This window comes from Balaenoptera borealis, assembly GCF_965194805.1.
Source record: "Balaenoptera borealis genome assembly, chromosome: 11".
Classification (NCBI taxonomy): domain Eukaryota; kingdom Metazoa; phylum Chordata; class Mammalia; order Artiodactyla; family Balaenopteridae; genus Balaenoptera; species Balaenoptera borealis.
The window spans coordinates 77,915,256-77,930,264 of NC_138868.1; the positions used below are offsets into that span (position 1 = coordinate 77,915,256).

General features: G+C 34.9%; 1 protein-coding gene across 1 annotated transcript in view; it reads left to right on the forward strand.

The window, feature by feature from the left end:
• CNTN5 (contactin 5) overlaps positions 1 to 15,009 on the forward strand; it is a 1,371,764-nt gene that overhangs the window by 1,332,872 nt on the left and 23,883 nt on the right. Inside the window, exon 21 of the mRNA XM_082339878.1 lies at positions 2,504 to 2,613. Within this exon, the coding sequence (XP_082196004.1) occupies positions 2,504 to 2,613 (110 nt within the window). The remainder of the gene's footprint in view (positions 1 to 2,503; positions 2,614 to 15,009) is intronic.

The following is a 15,009-nucleotide window of genomic DNA, read 5'->3' on the forward strand; positions in this document are numbered from 1 at the left end:
CTGATACTATTTACATCCAGAAGGTGAAAAAAATAAAAAATGACTCTTCAATTCTTGTTTCATTTACCCTCATTCATTTAATGCAACTATAATATTTATCCCCCGAGAGTGCAACTGTGAAATGTCTTCTTGTATCTGACCTGGATTTAAAAAGCTTAGAGCTTTTAAATAGAAATTAGGGTGCTGGTTTGGGAAATAATTTCTGAATATTTTTCTTCATTTTTTACTTTTTTAAAACTTTCGTCATTCTATTTAAAAAGTACGTAAACTTGTGTAGTGCTACAGAAAGCTGAGAGAGAAATTTCTCTCTCTAGTGGTAAAGAGAGATCAAAAGGCTGCCATCCAACCACATATTTTGTGCTTCTGAAATTATTTATCCCCCTGCAATCTCCTTTGACAAAGATGTAATTGCCTCAATAATAAAAAAAAAGTTGAAAGAAGGCATTTGTCACACAAATCTCTGCAATGCATTCACTTAAAAGATAAGCAAAACTTCTTCCAAGTAACAAATGATATTCAAAGGGTGGATTTCTTTGAAATAAATCATATCTTAAACCCTGGAGGTCAGATTATACACACTTAAGAACATGAGCATTTCCTTTCATTTACTTGCAAAATAAAGAATTTTAACTCCTGTTAAATAGCAATGAAAAAAAATTTTGTTGCAGGTCTACTGAACAGAATTCTAGAATGAAATAAAAGTAGAAGCTTTTCACAGAGTTTTTTTTTTTTTTTTTAAATCTGGTAGATGCACAAATAATAGGCAGTTGGAAAGTGGGATGAAGGAAACCATTAAGCAAAAGAAAATAAAAGATATTCAAAGGGCAGAATGAGAAATGACAATTTATACCATGGCAGAAACTAATGTCAGCTTCTGTGTAAAGATTAATGTGAATTTACCAAAGCACTTTGAAGTAACACAAATATAGTATGTAATTTTAATGAAAACTTTACCAAAAGAAAAATCATTGCTCAGTGCAAACGTGCACCTTTGAAAAAGTCTTCTGTGTGCTTTTTTACAGTAACAAGGGTAGATGTTTTGAACTTATATTTTTCAATTAATAATATATAAAGGCTCTCTAGGTAGATATGTGGCCACCTTCCATTAGTAAAGGAAAAACCTCAGCAAATGGTTATATTGGGTTGTCCAAAAAGTTCGTTCGGGTTTTTCCATAACATCTTATGGGAAACCCAAACAAAATTTTTGGCCAACTCAATAATTCCCTTTATATGACTGAGACTTAAAAATTAAATTTAGAACTCTGCCTTTGTAGTATGGTTCCCTGAATCTAAAAACAAACAAACAAAAAATGTGTGTGTGTGTGTGTGTGTATATATATATATATATATATATATATATAAAAATATATATATATATTTTTTGTCAACAGTTTCATCTGAAGTCTTACCAGTGATATGGGGTTAGAATCAAAAAGCCTCTACAATTTTTATGGAGTAGGGGTTTTTGAAATCGACTTTGTATAGACTAGTTGAACTAACTTATGGCCTTTATTCCGCCATTTCAGTTAACGTGTGTTTGTGACACAGTATTTATGATTCAGCAATGTCAGAGCTGAAAATATTTTGTTCCTCACATAGAGTACAACCTCAAATAAAGTGCACCTCTTGATGGATACCAGTCAGACATGGTGTATTTGAAAAAAAAAAAAAAGTAGTGAGAAAGGTCACTGAGCATAGGAATGAATGAAAAGGTGGTTTTGAACAGCAGCACCGAGACCTTCGGGGACTTTCCTTTTTGGTCTATATCTGTCTTAAAAGTCAATGCATGCCTTTTAAATATCATGATTCATAACACATTCCTTACACAATCATGGAAATGTAGCTTTGTGGTTGGAACAATAAAAGAAATCTAATGAAATTTAGATTCTGTTTGTGCCTTCACAGGGTAAAAAAATAAAATAAAAAGTGATATTTTGTGAATGAATGTTTTAAGTGCCAAGCACCGTGCTAAATAATTTATATGTATTATTTCAATTAAAATTAACCTTAAAAGTTTATGAGCTAAGTACTCTCAATATGCCCAAATGACAGAAGACGGAACTGGAGCTCAGGAAGAGGTAAAGCAACTTGTCTAAAGGTAAGTAATTTTTTGGAAGACAAAAATCAACAACAACAGCAACAAAAAAATCCAAGCCTGACTCCTAGTCCATTCTTTTGATCATTATGCTAGACTGGCAGACAATTTAAGTCAGACAATGTAACTTCTCCAGAAACGTCCTAGTTAATCCAAGGATAAAGATCTTCTTTACTTGTCTTGCTAGATTTGTTATTTGTCATTGGTAAGGTACTGATGAGACTTGGACACAGTGTAGAAATCCAAAAAGAACATCTTTTTTTCTTGTTGTGCTTTTCATAATCATCACAGCACTTCATTTCAAAAATCAGATAGAGGGCAGTAACACCTGACATATTCAGGTGCAATGTTTTGGTATGCATAACTTGTTACCATCGTGGTTTATTATTTCCATTTTCCTTCATACAGAACCCACTGCTGCTCCCACAGATGTCAAGGCTACAAGTGTGTCTGTGTCAGAGATTCTTGTTGCATGGAAACATATTAAAGAGAGTCTAGGAAGACCACAGGGATTTGAGGTATGAACAGAATTACTGAAAATAAGCCTTGTTATTTTTGCCGGCACTGTACTCTCTTGAAGAAATGGTTTGGTGACACTTCAACAGAATTACATTCCTTTGAAATTTCGCTCTATGGAAAAGAAATGAGAAATATACTATTCTACTGACATGTATTATGTTGCTCATTAGCTAGCTTATTTTTCAATATAGTAGTTTCCATAGCACTGGGCAAAGATTTAAAAAAAAAGAGAGAGAGAGAAAATAGAACTTTAGATAAAAAAACCAGGAGCTACAGGTTGATATTTACTGGTATCCAATTTATTGGTGGTTAAAAATACTTTTTGTGTATTCCTCTCTAATAATTTAATGTATAAAACAAGTTTTCCTATTATATTGTTCGTGGCAGATCTTACCTCCTATACTAACTTCTCAGATTTGCTTGGAACTTAGTGATCTGTACCTATTCACTCAAATGACTTTTTGTCCTTCAAATTTTACTGTCTTTAAACATAGTTATGCCAGCCTTATAGTGGTGAACATTTTATAACAATTCATTGACTTCAATAAAATTTTATCCTCCACATGGACTAAAGGATTGTGGGCAGTCTGTGAACTTGAGTATTCCACAAAAACAAGAGCTCTCATACAGCTCTTGTTCTTGCCTTTGCCAGTGAGGGATAGGATTAGGGGAGTAATTTATAAAATACAAAAAAGAATTAGCATCCAATTGAGGATCTTAGTTGTCTTTAAACTTTTTAATGTTTACTTTTCCTCTGATTCAACTGCCACTAAGAGAAAATCATCTTGATTTTTAAACAATGACCAAATATAGGACTTGTATACCAACATGGTTTCCAGGCTAAAAACACATTTCTTTATTATATTTGAGTTTTCAAATAATGGCTGAGAACTATTTGATTAATATACAGCCAGCATTAAAGATTACAGTGATTAAGAGTTTATACAATCTTTCTAAGAGTTATAGCAAAGACCATTTATATGAAACCATTACCTATACAATATCATGGATTTATTTCTACAATCTTGCTTCAATTCATTATTTGGTGATAATTCAATATGTATCATATCAGGATTGCATGTTTGTTTTATTAAAATCTCTTTTTCTCCCTAGCCATGCTGCAGGGACCATGTCTGTTCACCAGTGAATCCCAGGACTGGTAGTACTTGGCTCAGGACAGCTACAATAAATATTTGTTGAACAAATGAATATCTGTGCTTCACAATCAGCCCCTTTTGTTCCCACTGTAGAAGACATTGGGGTGGTCTGCCCTGCTCCCCTTCACTGGGCCAGGGCACCATCCCCTAGCTGCTGTGAGTGTTGGCTATGAATGGTTTTCAGCTTCCCCTCTGGAGAACTGCCCTCCACTAAGGGGTGATGCCTTACCTGAAAAGGTACCAGCCCCACAATCAAGCAACCCAAGGTCAATGACTGGCTGACACTGACTGATACTGGTCCCTTGCTTCAAGGAGGAAACAACTTTATGGTACAGTTTATGATCCAGAGCCTTTGTCATGTACATCAGGCCAAGGCTAGATCACCTGGGACCACACTCTTGCTCAGTTCTTTCTACTTCCCATCCTCTTTTCCTCCCTTCCTTATAGATTCACCTGCAAGCACTCTCACAGTAAATCGCATCATTCAAATCCCAGTCTCAAGCTCTGCTTCTATGGAACTCAACCTAAAACAATTACATGAGTATAGGTCCACCTAGACCTCTGAATCAGAACATCTGGTGTGCATACTTGTAGTAAGCCATAAGGTGTACTCTGGTGTTCAGAAGAGTGAAGGTCCAGGCTTCCACATCTCAAAGTGGTGCTCCTGTCACACAACCAGTCACCCTCAACTTTTTTTCTGCCTGTCCTAATCGCATGACATTCATATTCCCACCGTGATTCACCTGTAATAACAGCTTTCTATGAGGTCCTACAGAGATCACATAAGATTTAAGCTTGTGAACAATGGTTCTCTTTCTAAATATAAATCATCATTCATTCATTCTTTCAACAAATATTTATTGGAGGCCTACTAATTAGCAGACACTGAGCTAGATGCTAGGGATAAAACAATGAGCAAATTAAAGTCCCTGTCCTCATGAAGCTTATGTTGTAGTAGGGAAGGCAAACAATAAACAAGCTAACAAATAAATGTGTGATATAATTTCAGTTGATGATGAATGCTGTACAGAAAAACAGTACTGCACAAGAAGGGAGAGTGAGAGTCTGCTGTTTATAGAGGTTTGAGGAATTAACCTTTCTGAGGTTGTGACATTTGACATCATCAAATGAGAGAAAGAAAGAGAGAGAGAGAGGCAGAGAGAACAGCAAACTCAAAGGCTCTGTCTTAAGAGCATGCTGGCCTTGTTCAAAGAAGAGAACAGGAGGGATTTTGGCCAGATAACAGTGAACAACAGGAAGAGTGGTAGCAGGAAAAATCGCCAGGACAAGAACCAGGTTGTATGCAGTCTTGTGAACCAGGAAAAGGAGTTTGGATTTTATCTTCAGTATAAGGAAAAGCCATTAATGATTACGAACAGAGAGTCAAGTCAGGCTCTGACTCGTATTTTAAAAGCATCTCTTGGTCTAGAGGGTGAAGAACAGACTCTAGAGAGGACCTCAGGTAGAGCAGTGGAGAAGCGGTCCTTCCAACCTAGCAGACAATGAAGTTGCTTTCGACTAGAACAGTAGAGGTGGAATTGATGAGAAGTGGACCTTTTAAGATATATTTTGAGTGGAAGTGTGGCAGGATTTGATTATGAATTGGACGTGGACTATGTCAAATTAATTCCAGAGCTTTTTGACCCAAAGAAGCTGGGAGAATGACAAATCATTCACATACATAAGGAACTGATGGAGAAGAGCATATTTTAGAGAAAAAGATCAAAGATTCTGGTTTAATGTGTTAAATTTTATGTCTTTTATTTTATTTTATTTTTTTACAAAAAGAGCTAAGTCTTATTTTAAGAGAAAGGTTAGAGACAGAGCTATAACTCTGAGGAATCTTCAGTATATAAATGGTTTTTATACATGTGCTGGCTGAGATCACCGAATGTTGATAAAGATGTCTGAGAACTGAGCCCTATGTTGCCTCATCATTTGGAACTCAAGAACGAAAGAGGATATGGCCAAAGAAACTATAGAAGACATTGAAGAAGTTCAGAAGCCAAGAGAAGAATTTTAAAATGGAGTGTTCTACTGAGTCAAATGCTGCTAAGAAATTCAGAAAGATGAGGCCTGAGATTGCCCAATGGGTATGGCCATGCAGAGACCTTACTGACCATGGTGAGAAGGGTTTTACAAAATGCTGGTGATCAAGGTTTTACTAGAGATCAAGATCAAGATCACTCAAGCATGGCACTCAAGAGTGTCAGAGCACAAAGTTTTCTCTAAATCTATTTTATTCAAAACAACAACTTATCACAAGCAAAAATGGAATATCTTTAAGGATATGTTAATAGAATTTAATCAAATTCTGGAGCAATCATCACATTGACTGAATTTTATTTAAAGTAAATCAACACAAATTCTGACAACTATATTTACACAAAGGAGCAACACAGCTTCCATGGGCACAGTAACATTTATAGTATTTTATAGTGCATTATAAATTGTATTTTTAAAAGGATGGCATCTTGTTACCAAAAAAAAAAAAAAGAAAACAATATCTTGTTAATGGGAAAATCAAATGTATGCTTTTCATTATCAGAAAATAATTAAAACTTTATATAATTCAATGACCAAATATGACATAACTGTTATTTTAAGTAAAATATAGTCAGCAAAGACTCTTTACAAGATATACTCTCTCATAAGTGTATAGTTGCTTGTAGATTTTAAAAATAAATGTGAAATTGGGGCATTTGTAGAGATGTGGATGGACCTAGAGACTGTCATACAGAGTGAAGTAAGTCAGAAAGAGAAAAACAAATATCGTATAATAACACATATATGTGGAACCTAGAAAAATGGTACAGGTGAACCGGTTTGCAAGGCAGAAATAGAGACACAGATATAGAGAACAAACGTATGGATGCCAAGAGGGGAAAGTGGGGTGGGGTGTGTGGTGGTGGTGGTGGGATGAACTGGGAGATTGGGATTGACATGTATACACTGATGTGTATAAGATAGATAACTAGTAAGAACCTGCTGTATAAAAAATAAAATAAAATTCAAAAAATAAATAAAATTCAAAAATAAATAAATGTGATATAAGTAAAACTTACCAGCATCACTCCCACCCCCTCTTTTTTCTACTCTCTATCCCTTTAAGAAAAACTCTACCTCTGCTCTTCACCTTACCCATCCCAGAATTTACTGTTCTCATTGTCTCCTCGTCTTTCTTTTCAGTAAAAAGATCTCCCGAACTAAATATTTCTAAAATGTAGTAACCCCTAAAGCTTAATATTTTATCTCATCACGATCTCCCTCCTCTATTCTATCCCGGCTACAATCCTAGTTGTATTTACTAATAGTAGAACTCTGAGCATGATGACGATGAAACAAGCATTGTTTTTGTCACCAAAGCCAATGAGACTGGTTTCAAGTTTTATGTACTTATCATATCAATCCTGTGAGTCGTTTTTCTAGCCATAATTGCAGCTTTATCTGCAATGTCTAAAGTAGTTAGTTACTATAACCGCTACCAGTCCTGAGCCGTTCTGAAAAGAGTGGAGACAGTGTTTTTGGTCACGTCTCCTGTTTTTCCTGAATTGAATGGGTGAATAAGATAGAAAAGGTCCTGCTCTTATGAATACTGCATCCTAATGGGAGAAAATAAATAAATAAATGTGAGAAAAATGAACTTAGATAACAATACATGAAGTGCATAGGTAGAACACACCTGATTCACTTAAGGAACAGAAGGAAGTGGAGCAACTACACCTTGGTGAACAGTGATGTGAGTGAAATTTGAAGTAGTCAGAGAGTTAGGTGGGCAGATACAATATTATGTAGGGATATATAGATTATGAGAAGAGTTTGTATTTCATTCCAAATACAATGAAAAGCCATTGGGGCAATTTTAGGAGGAGAGTGACAATGTCTGATTTACATTTTTCTAAAAATATTACTCTGGCAGCTATTCCATGCAGAATGAAAGGGTGAGGGGAGAAAGGTCAAGAGTAGAAGTTAGGAAGTCATTGCAATAATCCATGCAAGAAATGATGATAACTTAGACTAAGGTCATAACAGTGGAGTAGGAGAAAGGTAGACATACTTCAGAGGCAGGTCTGGCAGGATTTTCTTTTTTTTTTAGAATTTAAAAATTTTTATTTTTAAGGGAAATTTCTCATTTTTAACGAAGAAAGCAGGCTTACATTTAAAAAGGGGGAAATGTAAATAAGGATTTAACAATGCATTTCTTTAACTCAGGACATTCAGTCCATAAATATTTCTTGGATGTTTAATGTGTGGGCAAGGCAGTAGACTATTGAAACTTCAAATTTCCTCCCATTTTATAAAGTTATAAAAATTTTTTCTCTCATGAGACTTTTAAACATAGAGGACAATCTAAACCCAAAAGTATTCTAATTAGTAGTTCAGAATAATGACAATGAATGATCAAATGTGGAGGGAAGGAAAATGATGATTCCTACATCATGGTCTTGGTCAAATGGATGAATAGTGGTACGATTTACCAAATAATAACTATAATAATAAAAATTTAAAGGGAAAACCTGGACAAAGAAGAGATTTGAAAATGGGAAATAAAGAAGTCTGTTTTGCCTAAATTAAATTTGAGATGCCTATTGGAAATGTAAGAGGATAAGTCAGATAAACAATAGGATATGTGAGTTTGGAGTCTAATTAAGAGATCAAGGATGAAGACATAAAGGGAGCAATCATAAAGGTGTATTTAAAGCCATTCTATTACATTAAATCACCTAAAGACAAATTCCCAGAAAGGAGTAGAGGAAAGGAGAGGATAATAGGAAGAATGAAGGGGGAGATAAGCTGTGTCCTGGTGCAATCAGCATGTAGAAATTTAGCTGAAGGAAAGGAATCAGCATGGAGAGTGACAAGGAGAGATTATCTTGATGGAGAGAAAATCGAGTGTGCGAGGTATCAAAGAAACTAAAAGAGCTAATCAAAAAGAATGAAAAGGTCAACTGTGTTTACACCTGCTAAGAGATCGAGATGAAAGCAGAAAAGTTTCTATTGGGTTTAGCAGTTACTGGTGATCTTCAGGAAATTTTCACAATTAAATAAGTGATCAATATCCCTTGTGTTATCAGTTTAGTTACTTCAGGTTGTAGACATCAAATACCCTTAAGAATATTACTTCTATCTAAATAATGACTAGTGGCAGCAATTTGGAGAGAACCTCAATTCAGAACTCCAGACCAGCAACACATTTGTTTGTTGTGGAATCATTTAAGTCTCTTGTCAGGATATCAAGGTGTCTTGATATACATTAGAATCGTAACTCTCCAGTGTTATTAGAAATGGGTAAGAGTCAGACTCAACCTCTCAATATGTTTTCGCACCAGTCAATGATTATAAGAGAATCGAATTAACCACTGCAGACAACTATTTTAGCCTCAGATAAAAGCAGTTAAAAGAAGTCAAGATGAGAATTTTATATGGGAAACTTCCCTTGATACACCAGGAATAATAGTGGAGGTACATGAGAAAAAAGAAATCATTTCTGAATTCATGTGCACACATTTAATTCCTTCTAGGATATGGCTCCTGTCAAACACATACTCAACTGCCATTTTGATATGGACAAACTTTATCTCTAGAATACATAGTACGGTATTAACTAATGATAACCCCTCAATGAACTCTTCTTAATAAATAATCAAACTTGAACCTATGTCGTTCACTTGACTCTGAAATCTTTGTGTTTTCTCTTCTACTAATCTTGGGAGGCTACCCTCAAGCAAGGGTCATTTAGAGGGAAGATGGACATCATCAAGAGCAATAAAGTCCTTAAAGCTCTTATAACATCACCTGATCCCCCTTCTAAGCTCCCATCACTGTGCTCTCCTTCCCCTGTATGCTCTTCAATTGACTCACAGCCTGATTCTAATTGTGACCTGGATTGTCAGTCAGATTTGGATCTCGTTTGTCCCTGATCTGACTTTCTGTGTGTTTCGTCTGAATCTCAGTTATCATTTATTATTCATTCACTTACTTATCCACGTGATATTTATTGAATGCCTGCTAAGTCTTGGTGCAGTGCGTGGCGTAAAACAATAAGTAAAATAGACAGAGTCCCTGCCCTTATGAAGTTCACAGTCTAGCAAGGGAGACTTTATTTCAGTTTTTTTCTTTCATTTTTGTTTTTTGGTTTTTTGGTAAGGCCTTGTAGCTCCTTTTGTTTGATGTCTTTGGTCTTGACATTCTTTTCCCTGATGTAGCCAGACCTATAGGGCAGCTGTAAGGATCTCAGTAGGAGGCTTTCCCTGATACCATCTGTCAATTACCCACCTACATTTGGCATTTTTGTCCTTTACAAGGAAGCCTCCATTACACTCTAATTTGTTTACCAAATAATGAATCAAGCATTTTGACTTAAACTATGTTCATCTGCAACTAACTTACACTTTCAAATACATTAACCAATTAATTCAAATCAAACTGTTTTTGTTATTAAAATGACTAATTGCTCTATCTAATAGAATGGTCAAAGCAATTGATATGGTAGAAATAGCTATGCATAAAGATAGGGTCAGAATGATGACAGCCCCTAGCCTACCAGAAAATAAAATGACTTTATAGTAAGAGGCTTCAGGAAATTTTAGTAATATCATCCCCTTTAATTTCAAAGTGAGTCCACCCATGGACATTTCTAAATGTCACAATTAGGCTAGATTCGAATTCTGCTATGAAAAGAAAAAAAGTGGTCTTTTCAACAAGTTTGCAAGGCTGCCTTTTATTATACAAGTCTAATACTACCTCACAAAAATAACCATCTGAGGAAATAAGAAAGAATATGAAATCACAAATATAGACACCACTCCATCTAATTGTATTTCACAAATACAATTGAACAATTTTGTTGACATTCTCTTAAAACAACCCATTTGAGAATTTTGTTTACTTACATGGAAGTAGCTTGAGATTTCATGGCTACAGAGACTAAATGTAGACAGTGTTGACATTGAGATATGTAAAATTTCTAGCTTATGACATGCAGTATGATTGAAAATCAGAAGTGAGCTATATTTATTGAATGACTGATTTTTGAATTATCATGACTGCCCCATCTCGAATGCCATCCCTGTCATTGGCCCATGCAAATAAATTATTAGTTTCAGTTTTGAATTTATGAACCCACCAGCATTAAGTGTCCTGTGAATGGTAATTCCTGAATCTTAGAGCAGAGCCTCTAAAGCTTTTCCTAGAATACCGGGATTTTTATGTGCATACAAAATCAGAGCAGATGCCAGTTTAGCAAGAAAAAAGACTAAAGAAAAATAGGGCCAAATTTCATCATCTTTTCTCTGATTTTTCCCAAATTGGGATGAATGACAAAGGAAATTGGGTTATAATGCAACGTTGGATGATTAATATTTGTTATTCCTTCACTTATCAAGAATTTATTATCAGGCACTGTGCTAGGCAGTGGAAATGCAAAAACTATTAAGATCTAGTGCCTGCTCTTAAAAAAAATCAGTTTAATACTGAGAGATGTTGGTGAGAAATTTAAATAAGCAAAAGGCAGACAGGAAGACATTGGAACAATACAATTCTTATGTCCATAATTACCCCGGGATTCCTTAGCATCCTGATCCTCTGAAGAAACACTAGTGGGATAAACCCATGCCAATGCCCTCCATGGGCATAAGTTTCTGTTTGCTTGAGCATATGCTTCTGTTCCTAAATGTCCTCAATTTTCCTAAATAAAACAATAAATCAATCGATAAAAATTTTACTGAATAAAATAAAAAGGAAATTTTTAGACATATTTTTAAATATTATATTGTATATTCTGCCTGTGAAACAAAATTCCCCACGATTATCAAGTTAATGGTGTTTGTGTTCATTGTGACCTTTTTGGAAGAGTATTATTAAGTATATTTTTTTAATGGCTGGGTTCATTTCAATAATAAGCGACAATGTATTTTTATAGCAGGGGGAAAAGTACACAGTGTCCTAGTCCTAATTCTTAACTTTTCATGCTTATTATGAAGAAGAACAAAAGACAAAACAACTTGTCCCATTTTACAATTCTCACTAAAAGATACACACACCCTAAGCGACTCCTTTTCCCAGGCTATGTTCAAGACTTGCATGTATTTATTTTTAGAACTTCCAGAGGGTATGTAACTCAGAAGTTCATTTTAGACATGTCACTAAAGCCATTTCCACTTATTGATTGTACTGAAAAGACACTAATTGTGTTTTGCTCTATAAAATAAGTTGTAGTGGGGATTTCTTAAGGGGAAAAGGGATGAGATTGTTGTTTTTATTTTATGAGCTGACTCTAATCATCAAAGCAGGAGACAAAAAAAAAAAAAAATGGTCCTCACTGTTGTTTGACAATAACTCATATTATGCAGATTGCATTTAATTGGTATAGCAGAGGGTGCAAGGGTGAGTGTGTGTGTGTGTGTGTGTGTGTGTGTGTGTGTGTGTGTGTGTGTGTGTAAAATGGAATTTCAGACATAATTTAAAGGGGGAAAAGAAGCCGAAATGAAACCAGTTACCAAAAGGCTAAAACAAAGGCTGTTTTATTTTCCATATGGTGTGTGGGTAGCAGCTGTTTTACAGATTCTTCTTTGGCTTTTTGTTATGACTATATAAAAATAAGAATATAAAAAACTAAACAGTGAGAAGAAAATACTTCTACCCTCCTTTTTCTGAAATTCTGCGGACTCTGGAAAAATCAAATAGCTTTCATGTCTCTATCATTAGATTTCCTTCTTAGGTTATTTTCAGAGACTAGGAGGCTAACTAAAACTATTTATGATTTTAAAAAATCAGCAGATCAAAAGGAAATTATAGAAGTAACTTGAAGATGTAACAGTTGCTTAACTTGTTCCTTCCCCTGTCCTATTGAAAGGCAACCTTGTATAATTCTTTTAGAAAGTAATGAATAACTCAGTGTATACTGTGTTTCTGTTTCATTTACTTCTAAATACATTGCTTCATGGAGAAAATTCCCTAACCCAAACCACATTTCATATTTTCTTCTACTAAAACTTTTATAAACCATTTTATTTTCAAGAATATTAAAATATATGCCTGAATATATTGTTTTACCCACATGAAGAACCAAAAGGGTATGGATGATATCTTTCATCATATTCAGAAGTATTTCCTATTTTTTCACTCTTTGACACAAATGGTAATTTACTGTATGACCTCTAAACAGGGTTTTTTTCTTTACTTCTAAACCCAGCCATCCTGAGCTCATCATGTCCATCCACAATCTCACTCTCTGTTACATAATACACATTTGTACACAGGAAGCATCCATGCAAAAAGTAAAATAACAAATGTAGACATCAACCCATTTAATTTTACAAATACTTGGAATATTTTTGTTGACATTCTCTTAGAATGACCCATATGAGAAATACCAAATTGCAACAAAATCTTCCTTTTGAGGGTTGGGTTTTTATCTTCAGCACCTGACAACATACTTGTGGCATAGAGGTCCTAATTCAATGAGTGTTGAAGAGATAGATACAGACATGGTCTTGCTTACTATACTAAGAAATATGGAAATATTATAAGGTGTTTGAACACGCACAAAAAGGAAGCTTTGCAAAAGACATGCTTAGCATTATAAAAATGCCAATTACTAATTGACTATTTGCTAATTACAAAATGGCTGAGACTTTATTTTCAAAGGGCAAGACTTCTTTTAATCTACATATAGAAAAGTGCACAAATCATAAATGTACAGCTCAGTGAATTATCACGAAGTGAACATACCTGTGTAACTACAATCCAGGTCAGGAAACAAAACATTATTAAGAACTAGAGAGTCACCTTGTGTCTCTTATAGTCATTATCCTGATTCTTAACCCCACACCCCCACCAAAAACAAAAACAAAAACAAAAACAAAAACCCAGTATCCTTCCTTCTGATTGGTTTTACTAGTTTTGGGAATATACGGAGTTTTTTATGGCTTGTATTTTTCACTCAACATTATATCGGTAATATTCATGCATATTGTTATGTGTTTTCTCCTAAATTTCATTTGTGAGTATCCCACAATTTATTTATCATTCTTCCATTGATGGACATTAGGTCTGTTTGCAGTTTGGGCCTGTTTTGAATAGAGCTGAGTACAGAGAAAAATTTTGGTAGAATTATCCACTTGCAATATTAAATCCAATCCATGATTATTATATCCCTCTTTTTTTTAAGCCTTCTTTGATCTTTGTCTATACTGACCTTGCAAATCTTTCCTTAGATTTATCCCTATTTAATATATTTTTTCTAATGTAACTGTAACCTTTGTGGGTTTTTATACATTTTATTTTTTTTTAATTTTTTTTATTTAAAAAAAAAATTTTTAATCTTTATTGGAGTACAATTGCTTTACAATGTTGTGTTAGTTTCTGTTGTACAACAAACTGAATCAGCTATATGTATACATATATACCCATATCCCCTCCCTCTGGAGCTTCCCTCCCACCCCTCTAGGTTGTCACAAAGCATCAAGCTGATCTCCCTGCGCTATGCAGCAGCTTCCCACTAGCCATCCATTTTACATTTGGTAATGTATATATGTCCATGCTACTCTCTCACTTCGTCCCAGCTTCCCCTTGCCCTCTTGTGTCCTCAAGTCCATTCTCTACATCTGCATCTTTATTCCTGTCCTGCCCCTAGGTTCATCAGAACGATTTTTTTTTTTTAGATTCCATATATATGTGTTAGCATATGGTATTTGTTTCTCTCTTTCTGACTTACTTCACTCTGTATGACAGGCTCTAGGTCCATCCACCTCACTACAAATAACTCAATTTCATTTCTTTTTATGGCCGAGTAATATTCCTTTGTATATATGTGCCACATCTTCTTTATCCATTCATCCGATGATGGACACTTAGGTTGCTTCCATGTCCTGGCTATTGTAAATAGTGCTGCAATGAATATTGGGGTACATATCTCTTTTTGATTTATGGTTTTCTCAGGGTATATGCCCAGTAGTGGGATTGCTGGGTCATATGGTAGTTCTATTTTTAGTTTTTTAAGGAACCTCCATACTGTTCTCTATAGTGGCTGTATCAATTTACATTCCCACCACCAGTGCAAAAGTGTTCCCTTTTCTCCACACCCTCTCCAGCATTTATTTTTTCTAGATTTTTTGATGATGGCCATTCTGACTGGTGTGAGGTGATACTTTATTGTGGTTTTGATTTGCATTTCTCTAATAATTAGTGATGTTCAGCAACTTTTCATGTGTTTGTTTGCAATCTGTATATCTTCTT